The sequence below is a fragment of the Schistocerca americana genome, chromosome 4, assembly GCF_021461395.2.
Source record: "Schistocerca americana isolate TAMUIC-IGC-003095 chromosome 4, iqSchAmer2.1, whole genome shotgun sequence".
In the NCBI taxonomy this organism is placed as follows: domain Eukaryota; kingdom Metazoa; phylum Arthropoda; class Insecta; order Orthoptera; family Acrididae; genus Schistocerca; species Schistocerca americana.
The window spans coordinates 95748440-95771358 of NC_060122.1; the positions used below are offsets into that span (position 1 = coordinate 95748440).

The 22919-nt window shown below is 39.4% G+C and overlaps 1 protein-coding gene across 1 annotated transcript in view; it reads left to right on the plus strand.

The window, feature by feature from the left end:
* Positions 1-22919, plus strand: part of LOC124612397 (transmembrane protein 214-B) — a 149716-nt gene that overhangs the window by 108780 nt on the left and 18017 nt on the right. The window contains exon 10 of the mRNA XM_047140578.1: positions 4680-4776. Coding sequence (XP_046996534.1) covers positions 4680-4776 — 97 coding nt within the window. The remainder of the gene's footprint in view (positions 1-4679; positions 4777-22919) is intronic.

Sequence of the window (22919 nt, forward strand, 5' to 3'; positions counted from 1 at the left end):
TGCACTGTTATTTTTACTCCAAAATATGTGTTAATTGTTTGTAATTATATTAATCATTCTGAAACATTTGTCTGTTGTATCCCTCATTTAACTGCTAGTCGTTATGACTGGTTTTGCCAGTGGAAGTTCTAAGAATCATGTTAGGTAGTTCTAAGAATCATAAGTTAAGTAGATTACTGTGACTATAAGATCCAGTAATATATCAGCTGACTAATTCTTTCTTCGTAGTTGTATGGTGGTTACCTGCTGGTACATTACACATAATTACAGTTTGGGAAGGAACTGTATATGTAACAGTACTTTATAAAACTTGAGTAAACTGTAACATTATAATGTTAGTTATTCTATTACAGACTGAAATAAAGTAGTTATGTTTTCTTTTTGTAGTGTTTCTCTAAGGAGATTCAGCTGTACACATTGTAAGGGCAATAATTTTTTACAGTTTTAAAGTGTCATTAACTGCTAAACAATACGAGGTGGCGTAGAAAAGCATTTGACAAAGAAGCTCCTTCTAAGCCAACAGCTTATAATTGGTACAGTGAATTCAGAAGAACTGTGTTTTAGCTCGCAGGGTAACCACATGGCAATTGGAATTTTGTAATCTCTTTATATTTATGGTTTGTGAAGTCAAAAAATGAAAATCAGCTGGCAAAGCAAAGTGCAACTCTCAAATAGTCATGAGAAAATTAAATTTGAAGTTTTCTGAGTAGCATTAATGTCCTAAAGTAAGGTCAGTTTTCCAACAGTGGTGTGGCTCTGTGGTATGTTTGCCTACCAAGCTGAGGATCTGGATTTGATTTCTGGGCAATGCAAAATTTTAAACAGGTTTACTTATTCTGTGCCTATTTACATGAAGCACAAAATATGTGAAGATAGGAAAAAATCAGTAGCACTCAAGACCAATAATCTCTTGATCACTGTTTTGAGTCTTGTTTTGGTATTTTTTTCTGTTCAGTTTGAGTACCTGTGTCATTTAAATATAAACTTCATCAAATATATGCTAATTAACGTATAAAGGGATAGGCAAAATAATGTGAACACATGTACTTAATTGGGAATGGTTTATTAATAAGGGGTTGGACCACAATTCACCCATAATACAGCTGCAATTCTTCTTGGAATCCTCGCATATAATGATTGTATGGTCTCCAGTGGAATGTTATGCCACTCTTCGATCAGAACCTCTTCTAACTCGTGTAGTAATGAGGAATGCATAAATCTACTCTGGAGTCTGCGCTCCAATACTGCCCACAAGGGTATGATAATGTTAAAGTCCGGGGATTGTGCTGGCCAGGGAAGACGATGCAGTTCAGTTGCATGCACCTCATGCTACGATTGTACTGTCCTGGCTTTGTGAATGGTGCATTAACGTCCTGCTTCCACCTCCATGCTTAACCATTGTAATCAAGCAATCAGGATTGCAGGCTTCTTTTGGTGTTCTCCAGATGTAAACGCAATATAAACCCAGCCCAATTTTGGAAATAATGAAAACATTGACTCATTGGAGTAAATGATGTGCTTCCACTGATCAGCAGTCCAGAATTTATGCCCATGACATCATGTTTTACACTTCTTTGTGCTGGTTGTCATCACTAATGGTTTGAGGATAGCAGCTTGTCCATGAATATTTGCTGTATGTAGTTCTCGGCAGACAGTGTCGGTAGATACGGGGCCTCGAATATGGCTGTTGAGCTCTGCAGTCACTTCAGCCACCGTAGTTTTGTGTTGTTTTGACACATTTTGTGTGAGCATGATGATGTATTTCCATTTTTGTGTAGGCTGTCATGACTGTTGAAACAGTTGGGTCTTGAAACATTCAGTAAGTTGGCTGCCTTGGTTACTGATGCTCCGGCTAACTGGGCCCCTGCGATCTGCCCTCTTGGAAACTTTGTTAGGTCTTTCATTGCACATCAACCTCAGCCTCTGAATTAAAATACGAAGTGTGCACTACTTGTGAACAACCTGCACTGATACCTAGTCCGTACTGAAGACGCACAGTCCAGCGCATGCCTTACCTGTATTGTTGACCTTCAAAGACATCCAGCCCATTACTACCACTGTTCACATTGTTTTCCCTATCCCCTGTATCTAATTGTCATTTTTATGAAAAACCCACATCTTGTTATTTCTAATTGCATTTGCTCACAATTTTTGTGCTTCAGAGAGACAATTGTAAAACAAGCACCTTCGTTTAAAAATTTGTATCAGCCAGGAATCGAAACAAAGTACCCTACTTAGCAGGCAATCTTTCTGCCCCAGAGCCACGATGCCCGTCGAAAAATCGGTCTTTCTTTGGAGTATTAGACGCTCGGAAAACTTCAGAGTTGATTTTAAGAGTTACATGGAACTGCTTTGGAGGTTGACATTTGACCCCTGAACTTCATTTACCATAAATACGAAGTGTGCTGAAAAAAAAAAAAATATAACGCCTCCAAATTCTGTATGTGAAAACTGTTAATGCTTTTTAAATAAAACAAAATTTTTGTTAATATTCTATTTGTTTGTTCTTCATGTCTACATATTTATTTCTCAACAAAGTCACCCTGGTGATACACACATTTATCCCAGTTAGAGACAAATTTGTTGATACCATCATTGTACAGTGTTTAACTTTGTTTATGAAGTGACAACCCCATCTCTGTTTGCACTGCTTCATCATTATAAAAGTGAGGTCCTTAAAGGGATTTTTTAAGCTTCGGAAACAGGTGAAAATGTGATGGGTTCATGTCGGGATCATAAAGAGAATGATCAGTTGAGTGAACGCAAGGTGTAGAATTGGTGCATTTGTCACAGCACTTGCATGTGTCCTGGCATTGTCATGCTGAAGGAGACGGTGCTCCATGTGTGGATACTGTCTTCAGATTTGTGCTTTGAGTTTCCTGAACTGTCTCACGCATTGACATACTTCTGTTACACGCTAAAGTCATAACCCTATTGAGGTAGAGGTTTGCAGTTTGCGCCAGCAAAGTGGGAAAGTAGACGTTGTGATATGCATGACATTTAAAACCTCAACTGACTTTGAGAACAGAATAAAAAAATTTGGAGGCATTACATTTCAGTTCACCCTCGTACGAAAAATTACAAAACTCCAATTGCTGTGCTGTCTCCTTGTTAGTGATGACTTTCATTTTTGATGTCCAGGAGCTACTGTTATTGGCAAAGATATTGTCATTGTCTGAGGACTGGTTGAAGATGATTGACAGTCATTTCATTAATTCATTTGCACGACTTTGGGAATTGGTGTGAGCAAAATTCAAAACATTTTATGTAAACTCTTAGATGTGAGGAAACTTTGTTCTTGATTGATTCCTCATAAACTGTCTCCTGATCAAAAACAACAACGCATTGATTTGTGCAAAAAGAACTTTGAATAAATCCCAAGGCAGTATTTCAAATTTGGTTCGGAATATCATTGCAGGTAATGAATTTTGAATTTACTGTTGCGATGCTTAAAGGAAAAGTCAGTCAGCTAAGTGGATCTTTCAGACAGTACCTTAGCCTACAGAAGTCCAACAAATTTGCAGCGCCGGTAAGAAAATGGTTGCTAGGATTTTTTTCTAAAATGGCCCATTTTGCTACTATAGTATTAGAAGATAGTCACACCGTGCCAATTGGTACTCTAACGCCTGTTTACAACAAATTTTTGAAAAAGTGCAAAAGGAAAACTAATTTTATATCACAAAAATACATTCTTGCATAAAGCAAAATTAATAAATGGGTAACTGGATGCCCTAAAAGTCAGTATCATAGACCCCCTTCCACACATCCCTGACCGAGCACCTTGTGGCTTATTTTGTTCCCAAAAAATTAAATAAAAATGTGTTGAGACATTTCTTTGTCATTAGATGAAGCAGTGGAACCTTATAAAAGCTTGGTTTCTGAAGTGCTTCAGGAAGAGTGGCATCATTGCCTTAATGACTGGTTTCATCGAATGCAAAAAGTGTATTGATGTTAAAGGGGAACATTTTGAAAAACAGTGAAATTTTTTAAAGTTTTTAAAAACTAATTGTTGTTTGATTTTCTAAAAAGTTCAGTTCTACTATTGTATGTGGCATTTTACCAGATATGGCGTTTTACTGTCCCCCCACTTTTAGGTTTTCTGTGTTCTCTACCCAACTAAATTACAAAAACTAATTTCAGTTATTGTGCCTTCTAAATTTAGAAATTAAGAATTCTGTAAAATACCTATGTAAGTGAGTTGAAAGATCTGTTAGGCTTTTGGATTTAAAATCATTCTTGTGGCTTCTGAACTGTATTAATACTAGGCAAATGTGTCCCTAAGAATACACTGATATTTGTGGTCAGCGGTACTGTATGGGTTGTTTCTGGCCTACTCAGTCAAGTTTTAAAACATTTTAACTAAACAGTAAAAGATACATTGTGTTTGGCTATATGACAAGGAACACTGCAGTACCAGTGTTACAAATCTTTTTAGAAGTGTGTTAGCTTAAGTCCATTTCAGTAATGTCAGTGTGTTATAGAAGTTTGCTTAAAATTATTACATTTTAGTGCCATTAAAAACTTAGATATTTACATAAAACTTTTGTTTTGTCATCTTGCAAAAAATCTGCTATGTCACATAAAAGATATGTTGCAGATACGTTAACTTTTGTGGTTTAATATGAATAATTATGCACTTTCACTACATACACTCTTAAATCTGTTAATTATTTTTCTAGCCTCAAGCACAGGACTTTTTCTACGTGACATAGGCGCTCTGAAATATGGAGAACAGGCATGGAATAACGCAGTAGTATTCTCAGGCAAATCGTATCAGTAAGTACATTTTTTTTTTTTTTTTAAGAGACTATGAAATCAAAAGCACTGAATAAAGAAATTTATGGGATCCACAATTAAATAAGTGGCATGAATGTAACAAACTGTGTTGCAGTAAATCAATATAGGAATTTTAATACCAAAATTCTGTATCAGTTAGTGGAGATAAAAAAAGTAATTTCATCATGTTAATTGGTTTTCCTGTCCCAGCTTGTTAGAGCAGATTCAGAATTATAAAAGAAAAGCATAAAATCGTGGACATTCTGCAGCATACTATCAAACATCCACAGTTTTGTGCTTATCATTTATATCAACCTGTCAGTATTAAATGTTAACAATTGTTAAAGGGTGTTCAAGAAAAAGTACCACATTCTTACAGGAGGTTGAAACTGGAAGAAAAGTTGCTATGTGATTTGAAATATGTCTGGAAACCAATTCCTTCCGAAATGCTGTGGAAAAAGTTTGCCTTATGCAAGACACAGTTTTCTAGTTTTATTAATACCCAAACCTGTTGTCACTTAATGTACTATTTTCAGTGGAATTTTTGTTTTCTCTTTCTGAAAAATTGTTACATGATAAGGTTCTGTGTGTGTTATATGCATTTTTGGTTCAAAAGTATTTTCATTTGCAAAGGAGTGATACTAGCTGCCAAATATTTTACATTAAGTTACATACATTACCCAGTTAAGATATATGTCACAGAGTTGGGCATTACATGTTGTTCACTTATGCCATGCTTATAAAATTTAGAAGAGATATGGATATATATATAAGGTTCACATACCTCATATGACAATGCTAGTTGTGTATGCTGGTAGTTTTATATCTGCCATACATTTTACATTGTGTCATTTGCATACAACAAAAAGATTTTTTTTTCATGCAGTTTCAAAATGTTGTTGACGTTCGATATGTGTAACACGTACGTGTGTGTGTGTGTGTGTGTGTGTGTGTGAGAGAGAGAGAGAGAGAGAGAGAGAGAGAGAGAGAGAGATGGTGGTGATAGTTATTCTGCCCTTTAGTCGGCATAATTGTGCCCTGTTTCAGTCCTCCCACCAAGAGGAAAAAATCCCTGGCAGTATTGGGAGTTGAACCTGGGTCCTCAGCATGGCTGTCAGTTGTGCTGACCATTTAGCTACAGAGCTGGACAAGTCACTGTTCACTAAGTGCTCTTGTTATGAAACTCTGATGAATATAGTCTGGATGATTTGCACTCTATTTTAAGCAATGAGGGCATAATTTTGTGGATGCATTCAGTGGTACATGGGGGAAACCGTCTGCAAAATGTGTTGCGAATAGAGTTAGTAGTGAAGAAGTAATAAATTAAAATACGATGCCTGATGATATTTTACTGCAGGAAAAGCGAAAATAGGGCAAACAATATTTATTTAAAGTTCCATACAGGTTTGAAATTATCTTTACAGTTTGTTACAAGTCACTAAATGCTCTCATTCTTGAATACTGCATGAATATAGTCGGGGTAATATACGCAGAGTGAGCTACACTGCCTCAAGATATTCACAGTTTCTAAATAAAATTGACCTTAACTGTGTTAAACCTTTAACATAAGATTATACCTCTTAATAAGTAGATTATGACAGCATTTAAATTTTTTAAATTTGGTCAATAATTAAATGAAATTTTGGAAATCAGTTTTTGTTGCCTCTGGAAGTAGTCAGACAGGCAACTTTTAACTGGAACTGTGAACCACAGTTCAGGTTAGTCAATTAGTAATATAGGTTACACAGTGGTGTGTGATGATTTTACATTTAATACTTCACTTTATTAAGCTGTTGATTTTTGGATATGATGATTCACATTTATTGATAATTTTTTTTCAGCTGTTGTTAGTTTTAAGTATTTTTAAAGCAGTTTCTGTGTTGATTGTGTGGTGGTTCTGTACTGTTAGACGAACAGCAAATGTTGATTTCGAGCTATAGTTTTTAATGCTCTAAAATGTTATGTATTCCTTAACCCTTTAACTGCTGGAGGCGCACGATTCGCTTGGCACACTGAGGCGCTGCGGCCTGCACTGTCGTCTGTATACCTGCGCTAATGTGCCTGACCCTCGAGCTGCCGCCTGGGGCGGAGAGCCCCTCGCTGCGCCACCCGCCCTGTGCTGAATATTTCTGCAGTGACTGCAACTCCACGCCATATATTGTGTCCTCTCACGGCTGATACAGAATACTCGTAAATACTCTCACTGCATAGTTCCCCTGCAGGTGAATTACTACAGGATCAAACTGTCTGATAAAACTATTTTCCGTCACCAAGAATGATATCTTGCTTGTAGTTTTCTTGCACTATTTTTGTAGATTATGCTGAAAGCGGCGTGATTCGTTAGCTTTACATCAATAGTTTATTGTTCTTTCCTGGATACCCGTTAATAATGTCTGCATTTATCTACGCGTTCCTCACCGTACTAATTCAAGAACGAGTAAAATAAATTATAGATTACTGTACATTATTTTTGTTGTTCAGAACATCGTATTACGTCATTTATAGGAGAAAGCGACATACAGATCATCTTTCATATCACACAACTTTGGAATTTACTGTGAGCAACGGTAAGAACAATTTTACTTCACGTCGTTAAATTCATATTCTGGTGTGATAAGAAATTTCACGTGGCCTACTGTTTGTATCGCTGAATTGCCCGAATATTTGTTGCACTTTGTAATTGTCCGATTATGCGTAATTTTGTTTCTTTGACGAAATTTGTGCAATATTTGTGATTCTTGCACTTAAGTATTCAACAGATTTTCCAACATTTGAAAGCTGTGAAATCTCTGTCTTTTTGTTAGCACATTAAATTCACTTATAGAGAAAATTCGAAGTCATGAACTGTAAATTTAGGTGTTACTTTTACACTTTGTGAAAATGTTTCCCATTCTTCTTTTTGATCCGGGCTTGGGTCCGGCACTGGCAAAGTTAAAAACATTTTTATTTTGTTTTTCCCTTTTTATAATTTTTTTTCCGTTTTTGAAGTTTTTTTCTAATTGTAGTCGTTCTATGCTGCAATTAGTAATTCTGTTTTGCGTGGTATTTTTAAAAACAGGGTACGACACACAATGGTACCTTGCAAGTTTTACATTTGTACCTGCTTTCTCAACACACTTTTTGTTTTCAGCAAACAATGCATCTACGCATTAGCGCACCTTTCTTGGATTGCTCACTTGTTATAATGTCTGGAAATTGCCTTCCCACAAATCGTAAAGGAATAAAATCGGAACACCTTCCTCTGCCAGCTTTTCTGCGCCCTAACGCATACGTTTCTGTAAGTTCCCTTACCAGTGACAGATGAAACTCTGCTATCGTCATTTTACGACCTGTTAGTGATCTGTGTAGGATATGAGCATTTAAAACACACAGATCTAGAATGTGAAAAAAGAACTTTTTATACCACTTCATTGTTTTCCGTATACATCCGACAGAGCTAAGCAGCATATCAGAACGGTCAACTGCTCCCATATTCAAGTTATAATCTACAATGCTTTGTGGTTTCTTAAATTTCTACATCTACATACCATACTCCACAATCTACTATACGGTGCGTGGCGGAGGGTACCTCGTACCACAGCTAGCATCTTCTCTCCCTGTTCCACTCCCAAAAAATGACTGCCTATATGCCTATGTATGAGCCCTAATCTCTCTTATCTTCGTGGTCTTTCCACGAAATGTAAGTTGGCGGCAGTAAAATTGTACTGCAGTCAGCCTCAAATGCTGGTTCTCTAAATACCCTCAGTAGCGATTCACGAAAAGAACGCCTCCTTTCCTCTAGTCTCTCCCACCCGAGTTCCTGAAGCATTTCCGTAACACTCGCGTGGTGATCAAACTTACCAGTAACAAGTCTAGCAGCCCACCTCTGAATTGCTTCTGTGTCCTCCCTCAATCCAACCTGATAGGTATCCCAAACACTCGAGCAGTACTCAAGAATAGGTCATATTAGTGTTTTATAAGCGGTCTCCTTCACATATGAACCACATCTTCCCAAAATCCTACCAACGAACCGAAGACTGCTATCCGCCTCCCCCACAACTGCCATTACATGCTTGTCCCACTTCATATCACTCTGCAATGTTACGCCCAAATATTTTATCGACGTGACTGTGTCAAGCGCTACACTACGAATGGAGTATTCAAATGTTACAGGATTCTTTTTCCTATTCATCTGCATTAATTTACATTTATCTATATTTACAGTTCGCTGCCATTCTTTACATCAATCACAAATCCTGTCCAAGTCATCTTGTATCCTTCTACAGTCACTCAACGACGACACCTTCCCGTACACCGCAGCATCATCAGCAAAGAGCCTCACATTGCTATCCACCCTATCCAAAAGATCATTTATGTAGATAGAAAACAACAGCGGACCTACCACACTTCCCTGTGGCACTCCAGATGATACCCTCACCTCCGATGAACACTCACCATCGAGGACAACGTACTGGGTTCTATTACTTAAGAAGTCTGCGACTCACTCACATACTTGGGAACCAATCCCATATGCTCGTACCTTAGTTAGGAGTCTGCAGTGGGGCACCGAGTCAAACGCTTTCCGTAAGTCAAGGAATATGGCATCCATCTGATATCCTTCATCCATGGTTCGCAAGATATCATGTGAAGAAAGGGCGAGTTACGTTTCGCAGGAGCGATGCTTTCTAAAGCCCTGCTGATGCATTGACAGCAACTTCTCTGTCTCAAGGAAATCCATTATATTCGAACTGAGAATATGTTCGAGAATCCTGCAACAAACCGATGTTAAGGATGTTGGTCTGTAATTTTGAGGATCCATCCTTCTACCCTTCTTATATACAGGCGTCACCTGCACTTTTTTCCAGTCACTCGGACTTTACGTTGGGCAACAGATTCACGATAAATACAAGCTAAGTAAGGAGACAATGCAGTAGAGTACTCTCTGTAAAACCGAATTGGAATCCCATCAGGACCTGGCGATTTATTTATTTTCAACCCATTCAGCTGTTTCACAACCCCAGAGATGTCTATCACTATGTCCTACATACGGGAATCTGTACAAGACTCAAACGGCAGTATGTTTGTATGATCCTCCTGCGTGAAAGATTTCTCAAATGCTAAATTTAAAATTTCAGCTTTCATTTTGCTGTCTTCTTTTGCCAGGCCAGACTGATCAGTGAGTGACTGGATGGAAGCCTTTGACCCACTTACTGATTTTACGTAAGACCAGAATTTCCTTGGGTTTTCAGCAAGATCTTTTGCTAAGGTATGACGGTGGTAGTGGTTGAATGCTTCGCGCATCGCTCTTTTTACAGCAGCACGAATCTCTACTACCTTTTCCCTGTCCTCATTCTCCCTATCTTTTGTGTACCACGAGTGCAACTGCCTTTGCTTCCTAAGCATTCTCCGAATTGCGCTGTTAAACCATGGTGGGTCTTTTCCGCCCGTAATCCACTTTTTCGGCACATACTTGTCCAATGCATGATTTACAATGTGTTTAAAATTTTCCCATAATTCTTCCACGTCCATCGTACCGGAAGTAAATGAAGTCGATTCGTTTACTAAGTGGGATGCCAACAACTGCTTATCTGCTCTTTCTAGTAAGAATACTCTCCTAGCCTTCTTGACCGACTTTATAACTTTTGTAACCATAGTCGTAATGACAACATCATGATCACTAATCCCTGTCTCAACACTGACACCGTTGATGAGGTCTGGTCTGTTCGTGGCTACCAGATCTAAAGTATTTCAATTACGCGTTTGTTGTAGATTTAGCTGCTCAAGACAGTTTTCAGAGAATGTGTTCAAAAGTAATTCACATGATGGCTTGTCTGTACCACATGTACTAAATCCATAGACATCCCAGTCTATACTAGGTAGGTTGAAGTCACCCCCGACTAATATAGCATGATCCGGATACAGAATGTAGACTCCCTTTGAATGATTCTAGAAGTGTCATGGTGGAACCTGGTGGCCGGTAATAACACCCCACAATTAACTTTATTTCCCCCGTGTCCAGATAACTTCACAATCACACTCTACTTCGACCTCAGTAGACACAATATTTTTGTCAACTGCAATGAAGACACCACCTCCTACAGTGTCTAATCCGTCTTTCCGATACCCGTTCCAGCCCTCACTAAATGTTTCAGAACTTCCTATCTCAGGGTTCAGCCAGGCCTCAGTCCCGAGAATAATTTGTGCACCACACGCTTCCTGGAGGCAAATTCAGGAACATTATTCCGAACACTCCGAAAATTTACTGCTAATATCTTGATAGCTGAAGTGTCTTTATACTGAGCGCGTCCTGATTTCCTTGCCTGCACATCGACTGGTGAGTGTTCATCAGGACACCTCGCACTACTGCCTAGCCTAAAAAAAAACATGTGCACGCCACAAGTACTCTGCTACCCGAGTAGCCGCTTCCTTTGTGTAGTGCACCCCTGACCTATCTACAATCCCCCACCCAATAGCGCAAGTCTAGAAATCTGCAGCCAAGACCATCGCAGAGTCGATGAAGCCTCTGGTTGAGACCCTCCACTCGGCTCCAAACCAAAGGACCCAGACCCACTCTGGGAACGATGCTGCAAATAGAGAGCTCAGCTTGCACCCCGCGTGCGGGGCCAACGGTCTTCACAAAATCCGCCAGCCACCTGTACGAACTGAGGATCACCTCAGAACCCAAGCGACAGGCATCATTGGTGCTGACGTGAGCAACTTCTTGCATACGACTGCACCCCATACATTCGATAGCCGCAGGCAAGGACACCTCCACATCTTGGATGAGGCCCCCCGGCAGACAAACCGAGTGTACGTTGGATTTCTTTTCAGCCCTGTACGCTATTTCCCTAAGAGGCTCCCATCACCCGCCTAACGTTGGAGCTCCCAATAACCAGCAAGCCTTTGCCCCCGTGTACCTACTCGGGTCCTGTTGAAGGAGCGGCCACCTGCCCACTGACAGGATGAACGGGCGAAGCCAGCCGGCCAGCCTCCACATTGGCCCTCCGCCTCGAGTGACGTGAACGCGTTGCAGTCCGCCACTCACCCTGAGGTGAGGGCGGCCCCAACGTGCCAGGTACACTAGAAGGTGCCTCGGTGGCTGAGTCAGCGGACGCAGCAGGCGACACCTGAGGTGTCTCGAGTGACATGCCAGACCCTCCACCGTCGCTGCACCTCGAGGGAGCAGCCTGAAGGTGGCTGACCATGGCCAACAGCACGCTCAGCTGCTCGCGAACTGCGGCCAGTTCCTTCTGCACCCGCACGCAGCACGCACGCACCCAATCCATCCTACTGCTAATACCTAACGACTCTGCGAATTTATACTCTACGGCTATCAATAAGCGATATTATTCCTCTCAAATACGAGAATATGCAATTATTTTATGTAATTAAATATGCAAGCACACAAACACTCTGAAAGAAATTAAGAATCAAACTACAAAACAAATATGAAAGCTAAATATGCGACTTGCTACTGCAGTGCTGCTGCACTGATACTTCACCAGCGGCTGCTCACGGCTCACTCCAGAATTCCTGTCAATCTTTCCTGTGTCAACCATTTCTGTGGTGTTACATGTGGTCAACATCCACTCTTCCCTTTTGTCACATCACTTTATAGCAAGCATTGTATCAGTACACATAAATTGAATATCTCCACGTTCCAGTTTCTTCTGAAGTTTCGACATGTTGCGTCTGTTCTTACTGATAGTACCACATGCATTCGTCCCATGACTGTGAAGCCAGGCAAACAAGTCTGGGCTTGAGTACCAGTTAATGACGTAGAGGGTATTTCCACGTTCTAAATAGGGTTTCATAAGTGTAGCCACTGTGTCACCACTTTTCCCAAATTGTGGAACTCAGTTTCTGTTGATGCCCCTGTATAAACAATGAAATCCAAGACATAGCCAGTTGTACAATCACATAACACAAATGTTTTTATACCGAATCTACTCCGTTTCGATGGAATGAATTGTCTGAAAGATAAGCGTCCTTTGAATAATAACAATCTTTCATCAATGCATAGTTTCTGATGTGGATTAAATGCACAACGGAAAGCTGTACAAACTTTATTGACAATGTTCCTAATTTTGAATAATCTGTCCCCTCCAGTATTGGCAGAGTTGTCACTGAAATGTAACATTCTCATACGTTACAAAAAGAGGTCTCTTGACAAGAGTTCACTAAAAAATGGCGTATTTAGAAGAACATCTCTGGTTCAGTATTCGCTAATTTTCAGTTTTTCCATGGGAGGCATCAGAAGACAAACAGCTATGAAACAATACATTTCTTCATATCCAGTATCTTTCCACTTTGAGATTCGAGAATGCACTGATTCGGGAGTATTCTCCTTTGTGAATAAATAAAACTGATTCGTTTCATCAGCTATATATTTCATCAGTTCTTGTGTAAAGAATAACATGAAAACTGACGGAATACTTGACTCATTCCCTATTTGACACACGTCCTGACAGCGTGTCATCAAATGCGTGACTAACTGGCTGAAAGTCATTTTCTTTTCAGTCAAATATATCACTGAGACGTGCTTTCTTCGTAGGCATTTCACTATCACTTTCTGATTCTTCAGATTCAGAACAATAACATCTCTTGTTGAAACATGAGACTGCTTTGACAGCCCTGCTGACGGGGATTGTTTATGAATAGAGCTTTCCGACTCTGTGGAAGAGCTATCACTTTTGTCAAAATCAAGTAGTTCATCCTCACTGTCGCTCCTCGTAAGAATCTCCACGATTTCTTCCTCAGTGCAACCACGACGTCTCGCCATTTTCCTTGTAAAATACAGGACGCGAAGAACACTGATGTAAATTCCGGAACAGTGAACTGTAATGCGAAGCCTAGGCTCACAACAAACGAGCTAGTGGCCAGAACTGCGAAAGGCTACTGAGACATGGGACGGGGAGTCCGCTGTCAGAGTTATCTCGTCATCAGCACTCGGGTAGCGGTGCGCCTATACTCGTCATCAGCGCTCAGGGGCCGGCAAGCGGGTGCGACTTAACTCATCAACAGCGCTCAGAGGAAAACCGGCGGCTGCGACTATACTCGTCATTAGCACCCAGGGAGCGGCACGCATCATGACAAGTAAACTCGTCAACAGTAGTCAAAGGATTAATGTTAGGCCTACATATACAGATCGCTGGCAATTAAAAATTATTTTGTTATACCAGGTTAGCTACAATTAATCAGTTTTGGTTGTTTGTCTTCCAAGTCCGCTCTGTATCGTTACTAGTTTGGTATGTATCACACTAAATAATCACAATATTATGAAAAGGTTAGATTGCTACTCACCATATAGCAGAGATACTGAGTCGCAGATAGGCACAACAAAGTAAGCTTTTGGCCAAAGGCCTTTTTCTGAATTAGACAAAATGCACACACATTCGCAAATGCATTTGTGTGTGTGTGTGTGTGTGTGTGTGTGTGTGTGTGTGTGTAGGGCAGACCTTTTAGTCGAAAGCTGTCTACTTTGACAGTCTTTTTGTTGTGCCTATCTGCGTGATGACCTCGTTGTCGACGGGACGTTAAACACTAACCACCACCACCGCCTTCACTATATAGTGAGTACCAGTCTAACATTTTCATAATATATTGATTATTCCGTCCTGGATTTTACGCTAACTAATGCAGTATATAGCAGTTTGCAATCTGAAACAAAGTGTAAACAGAAAATATTTTGTTGTGCACCAATTTCAAGCTGTAGAATAGTGTATGTAAACAACATAGAACATCTCAGTTCAGTGATATGTCCCTTAACTGTATACTATAGGTAAACTATTGGTCATCTAATTATTACTCCTTTGCAAATGTAAATAATTTTGAACCAATTTGTTATTGGAAAAAATCTTTGCGTTGGTCCACAATCGCTATTCCATTACCAATCTCGGTCACTGGTAACCCTCATCACCAGTGGGCCACACCTGATAGCCCGGCAAGATTAGCGACCAGTAGGTTCCTTTACCGCAAGTTCCCCAAGTCTGGATGTAGGTGTTTGACAGGTTCCCAAGCCTGAATGTGGGTGCCCAGCAGGTTCCCAAGCCTTGTTTGTGTCTCTTTCTGCTTCCCAAGCTATAATGCAGAATTCTTCCATTGTTGAATGCTTTAAATTTGTTGCTGATGTCCAGAGCTATTGCTTCTGGCGAGCTGTATTGCTGACCCATCGTTGGTGCACCTGGAACTGGAATGGCAGCAATTATCTGTTGTTCTGGAATCCAGCATCTCTCTTCTAGCAGGCCAGTGAAATCATTGAGAAGCTCTTTGAGGATGCACTAAATTAATTAGGGTACCTTTTTCTTCATATGAAACCTCACTGGTATTTCTTGTTTGCCGTTTTGCATCATAAATGCAAGCAAAATAATGACAACTTGTTTAGAATTAACTTTAGCATTTTGGTCAACATTTACTATAAGTGACAATGAATCATTTGATACTCTATGAATCTGAAGCCACTTTTCATCAATTTGCACAAAATGGGAATGCTCTCTTGTACCATAAACTGCACCTGAGCTCTATAAACACTTTTAATCATCATTTTTTGTCTTTTCAATCATTTATTTTTTATATAAATAAATTGAATACCATGCACGTTTGCTTTGCAATATTCAAACAGGTCGGTTGGTGTTAAGACTTACTTTTCAGTTGGACACTGAAGGCCAGCTCTTGCTACTAAACACTTAACTGTGCCTCCAGTTCCATCACATGGTGATTTCCCATGGCTTGCTCCAAAGAAATTTCAGTAATACCAGAATCATTTTGATGATGACAAAGATTTAGGAAGTTCTCAAAATTTTTGTACTGTGCAGCAGAATTACCACAAAAATAACGAATATGCTTCATTTCTGTGGAAGTGCACTTGAGGGTTTTGATCAAGCAAGTTAAAAACACATGCATTGCACCTGTATCATGTCGGAGGCTACCGCTGATTATGCAGTACCTGATGCTTTTTAGTTCTTCGTTATCATTGTAGTAAATGACAAATGGATGTAATGTAGCTTGGCTATTTTCCCAGTGAAATCCTTGAGCTGCATCTTGGACAATAAAGGAATAATTTTATGCAAAATCCATTAATGTAATCAATTATCTTGGTTTGAGACATTCTTTAATCTACTGCAAATGCTTGCTCTGATGCGTTGCAGTGTAGTGGTGAGTAGAAAGGGACAAAAGTTATGTTACAAATTTGTCAGTGAACCCTTCAACCGTTCTTTCTCTGATTCCAAGTGTGTGTCTGTCAGTGTGGATTCATTGTTTAAACTGAATTGGACCCTCAGTATCAGTATCTGCAAAAACACTTTCCAAATATTCCTTTGGAGGCTCTGTTCATGGACAGTGATGAACCATGCCATCCTTCTTTTCCAACTTACAATTTTGCTCAGTAAAATTTTATAATCTTTTATTGGACTGTGTGCCAATGTTAGTTTCACATTTTGATGTATTGTATAGATGCAAACTGAATGTGAACCAGCTGTACCTAGTCACACACCACTTTGGCCTTAATTCACAGAATTTGGAAAATCCAATTTCCGGTCCATTTTTATTACCGCAAAGTTGCTCAGTAACAAGTACTTTTGTCTTTTAATCTTTTCTCCATCTGTTCGAGCAGTAATACAGTCCTTTTTACCTGGAAAAATCTGGCTAAATTCTTCCATCATAAAAATATTGCGAGACTCTTGGCTTCACAGCCTTATTAAGCTTTTTTCCACATTTCCCTTGGGGCTGTGCAAGTATACTGTGTTCAGCTTTTAGCTTTCTAGCCTTTCATACCATTCCTTCTGGAACACAAAATTCTTCCATAATATTTTTGATAGACCAGCTTTGGGGAACTAAGGTCAATATTAGAATTTTTTTCATTATGATTTGATATATGTAATTTTTCTTCAAATTCTTGGATTAGCTGGTTGTAATCTAAACAAGTCAAGCATTGCTAGCTTGTGCATGATTGCTCCAATTCACTGGAATCATATGCTCCAACTGCTGCAATTTTCTTAATAATTGTACCTTAACCTGTATTTTTTGCTTTGTATTACCTTTTTCAACCCTTGCACCAATTTGTTGAAATTTTAACAAAAAAGCTCGCATTCAAATTGTGAGAGACATTAGTCTCATCATCTTCATCTGATTGAGGTATGACTTCCATTTGTGAATATTTCATTGTATCAAATCTTTTATACAGGATGGGCACAGTTTTTGACCTGGTTTAATATTAGATGTGATTATCCCTTTTAGCTGGCCAGCTGTTTCCATGTTGACTGAGCGCATACTTTTTCATGCAGTGTGGATTTTCTTACCAAAAGGGTTGCAGCATAATATTTGTGAAAATTCAAACCTTTGTAGGAGTATCACTTCATGATGGAAGCATAGTTGACTATTTTCAGTAGTGTGCAAATCACTCCGTCAATTAAGCAACTCTTGTTGTTCTAATGAAAGTTCATTTACAGCTTTGCCCTTTTAAGGCACTGTATGTCATTAAATGGCATGGGGAATCAGCATTTCTGTATCTGCATGCATTGACTTGAACTTTTCTCCATTTTAACAATAACTTGATTAGCTTCAGGCATTAACATCAAATTGTCGAGTCCTAAATAAAGAAAAGAAATAAAATCAATAGCATGCAATTATTATTATTATTCACAAAAGAGTTATGTAGCAGTTTTTAGTGCAGTTAAATGTAGCAATGATCCTATCACAAACAGGTTTAAATTTTTATTTATCACCAAATAAACTGCACAATGAATACTTAATGATCAAAATTTAATATTTTAGGCGAAATTTTTGCACCTTACCCAAAGGTACTTCAAAATGGAAATATGTATGTCTAATAGAATGCAATGTTCTCGCTTGACTGGTGTTAATGATGTAATGTGGTAGGTGTCCCTTTTGAGATATGACATTGAATGCTGGTATAATTTGTTTTTATTATTATTATTATTATTATTATAGCAAATTTACAAAATGGTAGCACTGTAATTAAGCATACAAGCTAGGCCTTAATTTGTGACAATAGTAGACCAAGTTCATAGTGCCCCTTTCCTCACTACTAATTACTTGTTAAACTGTGGAGCAAATTTGTCATGACTTTGTTTGTTGCCCACTTTGAACTGAGATTATGCCAAAAGCATTGCTTTCTGAACTTTACTTGCATCATTGATGTGTTGAGCATAAAAAGTTATGCCACATGCCCAGAAGGAAGAATGGCATGCAAACGTGAAGATTTCTTTGTGATTTTTTGGTCTCTGAAAAAGTGGTCTTCACAAAAATGCCCCTAGTACCTCAATAGCTGAACCTGAAACTTTGCAGGAGTTTGTACAGATCTGTCAGGTACAGACAGTACAAATTGAAGGTGGTAGAGCTGGGAGCATGTTCTAAACTAGGACTCTTGACACGGAATGACCCGTAACCTAACAAGAGATTAATGTGTACCAATAATAATCAGAAAATAATCGATATTCCCACTGAAGACAGCACACGAATTTTTGAAACACATTTGGGTAATAACAAAACTTTTCCAGTTTTTCTTAGCAAGCACAGAAAATAAGTAGTGCTACAACATCCAAAAGATATTGCTTCTATGTTCAGCCTTTTGAGATATGGGGTCAATCTGTCCTCTCAATCCCATCTGCCTGTCTCATAGAAGTAGGCAGTCTTTCAAATACACCTGGTTCCATTTGGATTGCGTCATATTGATTGTGCATACACCAGTGCCTTTAAAAGTCCCCGTAGCCAGAAATGTGAAGAATTCAGGTCTAGTGAATGGGAAGGCCATGCTACCAGACCACCTTGACCAATCCGTCACCCATAAAACGTTTCAGTGAGAAACGGTCATGCAATCTGTAGAAAATGCCGTGGTGTCTCAATGTCACTGCCTCTAGATCGCGGGACACCTGACCGAATCAGCAATTTTCTTCATTTGGGGATTGAGTGTTTGTATTGTTCTAACTATTTCATCTTACCTTCATCAACACACATGTTGTCAAAGTGAAGTCAGTAGAAAAACTTGCACCGGGGGGGGGGGGGGGGGGGGGGGGTCTCCTGACCAGTAAGGCCATATGATCATTTTGTTTACCTCGATGAGTGCTCCACGATTTGCTCCTGCCAACATGTGTGTATTGTGATAATTTACTAAGCCATCTCTTGTTTATCTGAATTCTGCACATTATAATCACAAGTATAATGTCCATAACCCAGCAGGTGTTGGCTTCTGAACATGTAATTAGAGGAACCGTTGCTCTTGTTCTGATCAATATTACTTCTTACAGGATCGTATGATATTTCCTTAGACATCCTGTATAAGGTATTGTGGGGATAACATAGCGGGTATTATTAAGAGGATCTGAGAAGTTCCTGTGTTTCTTTCCAATTACCGCAGAAAAAGTGACAATAATAAATGAAAAGCAAATTGGTGCTTTTCATTTATTATAATGTTGTTCTACCAAGAACCGACGGAAGATTCTGTTAATATGAAAAAGTGACAACATAAAATGTAGGAACACAATGTATACTAACTGCACACAGTAAAAGGACGCAATCATTCGATTTGACTGCACAAGACATTGCATGAAATGTGATTGGAGAAAGAAACAGGTGTTCATAGAAATTGTGTAAAACTCGTAACAATGAAAAGATGAGAGATGAAGACTTATAACTTAGTAAAGAATAGACCTGAAAGTACCTCTTCTCAGGAACTAACGAGATAGGTGACCATATAGCAGAAAAGGATCTGTGCTCAATTTAAAAATGTTCTGATTAGTGTTTACTTGTGGGGGAGTTAAGTCCAAGAGATTAGTCTTAAGGACAGGAGAGTGGAATGGTTGTTTCAGTATCTGGATATTATTATTTTAACTGTATCCTCTCCTAGTAGTTGGTTAAAAATTTTAGAAATGTATGTGGGGAGAGGCATTTTGTAAATGAAGTGGTCATGCACACCGTATCACATACGGCAAATTCATCTTTTAGAGTGGGGAATAATCCCAGGTGTACCAAAGGAAACAGTACTGAGTCTTTTCTTGTCCTGTTTCCCTATACATAAAGCTAAAATTGTCCTCTTTCCTGCAAAACATTTATAATACAGTGTAATCCTGATTGTTCATGTGCAGATTATCCAGTTTGCAGATTACGATTATTCATACGAAAGGGGGGGGGGGGGTTGCATGTGTCACACTGACACAGGGACGGGCAGAGCACGTTGTCAGCCACTAGGAGCAGCTGCGGATGCTAAGCAAGAAAGGCATGGAAGACAGCTGCCCCACCTACGCGTGAGCGCACGCGGCATCAGCCACTGACACTGCTGCTGCTACCCATCCGGTAGACACCATTCCGAAAACATGTTCGAAAATATCTTGATTAAGAATCTACCCTTGGCTGCACTTCAGCAACTATGCAACAAGAACTTGCAAAACACAGGTTTATTAAATCTTGACCACAGTTTTGTCAGTTTTAAAGCTGTCTTCTTCAGAAGGTATCGTACCTATTGACAAATATTGTGACATTGCGTGTGGAATACAATACAATACAATACAATACAATAAGCAAAATTGCAGGAAACATTTACAAATAATTTTAGTGAAGCATACTCGTGTAGAATCGCATTTTATCTATATCCAATGAGGGAATCGTTTCCTTTGCCTAATACATGTACGTGACTCACCATCTAAAGTACATTATTTAAACTGGTGGTTCTCCACCATAGAGCTTTGTCTCAAAACTTTCGAAAATACTGCACATTTAACAGTGCATCTGAAAACGTGTAGTGTGTTGCTTGAAAGATTTGTATATATATGACATTTAAATGCAAAACATGGCATCTGACCCTACAGAGCATAAGTATGCCATGTACAGAGCTAATGACAAGTGCCGACTGGCTGAAGAGTGGAGGTCAGTTCTGGTTGGTGGCACTCCTGGGCATAGCTGCAGTGAGCAGCGTGTGCGATTTCAAAAGTACATATTCATTAGGAGAGTTAACATGATAACTAAAATGTTGAAAAGGAGGAGGAAGCAGGTGGGGTAAAAGAACTGTGCTATAGGTCATGTGGCATATAAAGAGCCCGCAGGCTCAGGTAAACATAGCAAACTCTTTACAGTACCGTCAATAGGGGTGATTTTGGACACCGAGGCGAATTTGGACAGTATGGCTTATTTGCTCTTTCCCACTGCATAGAAACAAAGAGATACTTATTTTAACGTCCATGTGCCAGATAAATGCAATCTTGCGCTTAAGCAAGATTGCATTTATCACTTCCCACAACTTTTATTTTGCCTCAATTGTTTCCCTAGGTGAATAATTGACGAACAGTCTCAGTGTTAAAAATCCATGCATTATCGTAAAGTGGAAACTTTCTATTGTTGAGCCGAGCGGGAAGTTATTGTAACCGTAATTGTTGATGTGCTCAGTAGCTAACAGCATTGAGACAATTTCTGTAAAAGTTTGTCGAGTTTCTTGTGCAAGGTTATAAAATAATGACGGTTTTTGTAAAACTGTGTACTGGATTTAGAAGATACCATAACCCCACACAAAGAAGTAAAAAGGTGTACATTAGATTTATGGGTAGAGCTGAAAATTTCCAAACATTTGGAGAACAATGATGGCTACAATTTAAATGATCAGCCTCAACTTGCACATAGATATTTCCTGGAATATTTTAAGCATCTACTTCAGGCTCAGTAGCCAAGTGTACCACTCGGCACTGGCCTCCGTGCTGTGTTTGTTTTACTCAGACTTTTATGTTCAGTAAGAATACATCTTTTATTTTGTCATTGTCCAATGTACACTTCATCAACAGTTGCTGTTCAATATTTTGGTAATGAACCATCTTAGATCCATCCACCCCTTTTTTATGTTTAGGTTGTCTCCTGCTTGTAACATCGTGATTTCTAGGCATATACAGGGTGGTCCATTGATTGTGACCCGGCCAAATATCTCACGAAATAAGAGCCAAACGAAAAAACTATAAAGAACGAAACTAGTCTAGATGGCACTATGGTTGGACAGCTAGATGGCGCTGCCGTAGGTCAAACGGATATCAACTGCATTTTTTTAAACAGGAACCCCCATTTTTTATTACATATTCATGTAGTATGTGAAGAAATATGTTGGACCACTTTTTTCGCTTTGTGATAGACGGCACTGTAATAGTCACAAACATATGGCTCACAATTTTCGACGAACAGTTGGTAACGGGTAGGTTTTTTAAATTAAAATACAGAATGTAGGTACATTTGACCATTTTATTTCGGTTGTTCCAATGTGATACATATACTTCTGTGAACTTAACATCTGAGAACGCATGCTGTTACAGCGTGATTACCTGAAATACCACATTAATGCAGTAAATGCTCAAAATGATGTCCTTCAACTCAATGCATTTGGCAGTACGTGTAATGACATTCCTCTCAACAGCGAGTAGTTCACCTTCCGTAATGTTCGCAAATGCATTGACAATGCGCTGACGCATGCTGTCAGGCGTTGTCGGTGGATCACGATAGCAAATATCCCTCAACTTTCCCCACAGAAAGAAATCCAGAGATGTCAGATCTGATGAACGTGTGGGCCATGGTATGGTGCTTCGACGACCAATCCACCTGTTATGAAACATGCTATTCAATACCACTTCAACCGCACGTGAGCTATGTGCCGGACATCCACCATGTTGAAAGTACATCGCCATTCTGTCATGCAGTGAAACATCTTGTAGTAACATGGTTAGAACATTACGTAGGAAATCTGGATACATTGCACCATTTAAATTGCCATCGGTCAAAAGGGGGCCAATTATTATTCCTCCCATAATGCCGCACCATACATTAACCCACCAAGGTCGCTGATGTTCCACTTGTCGCAGCTATCGTTGATTTTCCATTGCCCAATGGTGCATATTATGCCGGTTTACGTGACCGCTGTTGGTGAATGACGACTCGTCGCTATATAGAAAGCGTGCAAAAAATCTGTCATTGTCCCATAATTTCTCTTGTGCCCAGTGGCAGAACTGTACACGACATTCAAAGTCGTCACCATGCAATTCCTGGTTCATAGAAATATGGTACGGGTGCAAGCGATGTTGATGTAGCATTCTCAACACCGACGTTTTTGAGATTCGCGATTCTCGCGCAATTTGTCTGCTGCTGATGTGAGGATTAGCCGCGACAGCAGCTAAAACACCTAC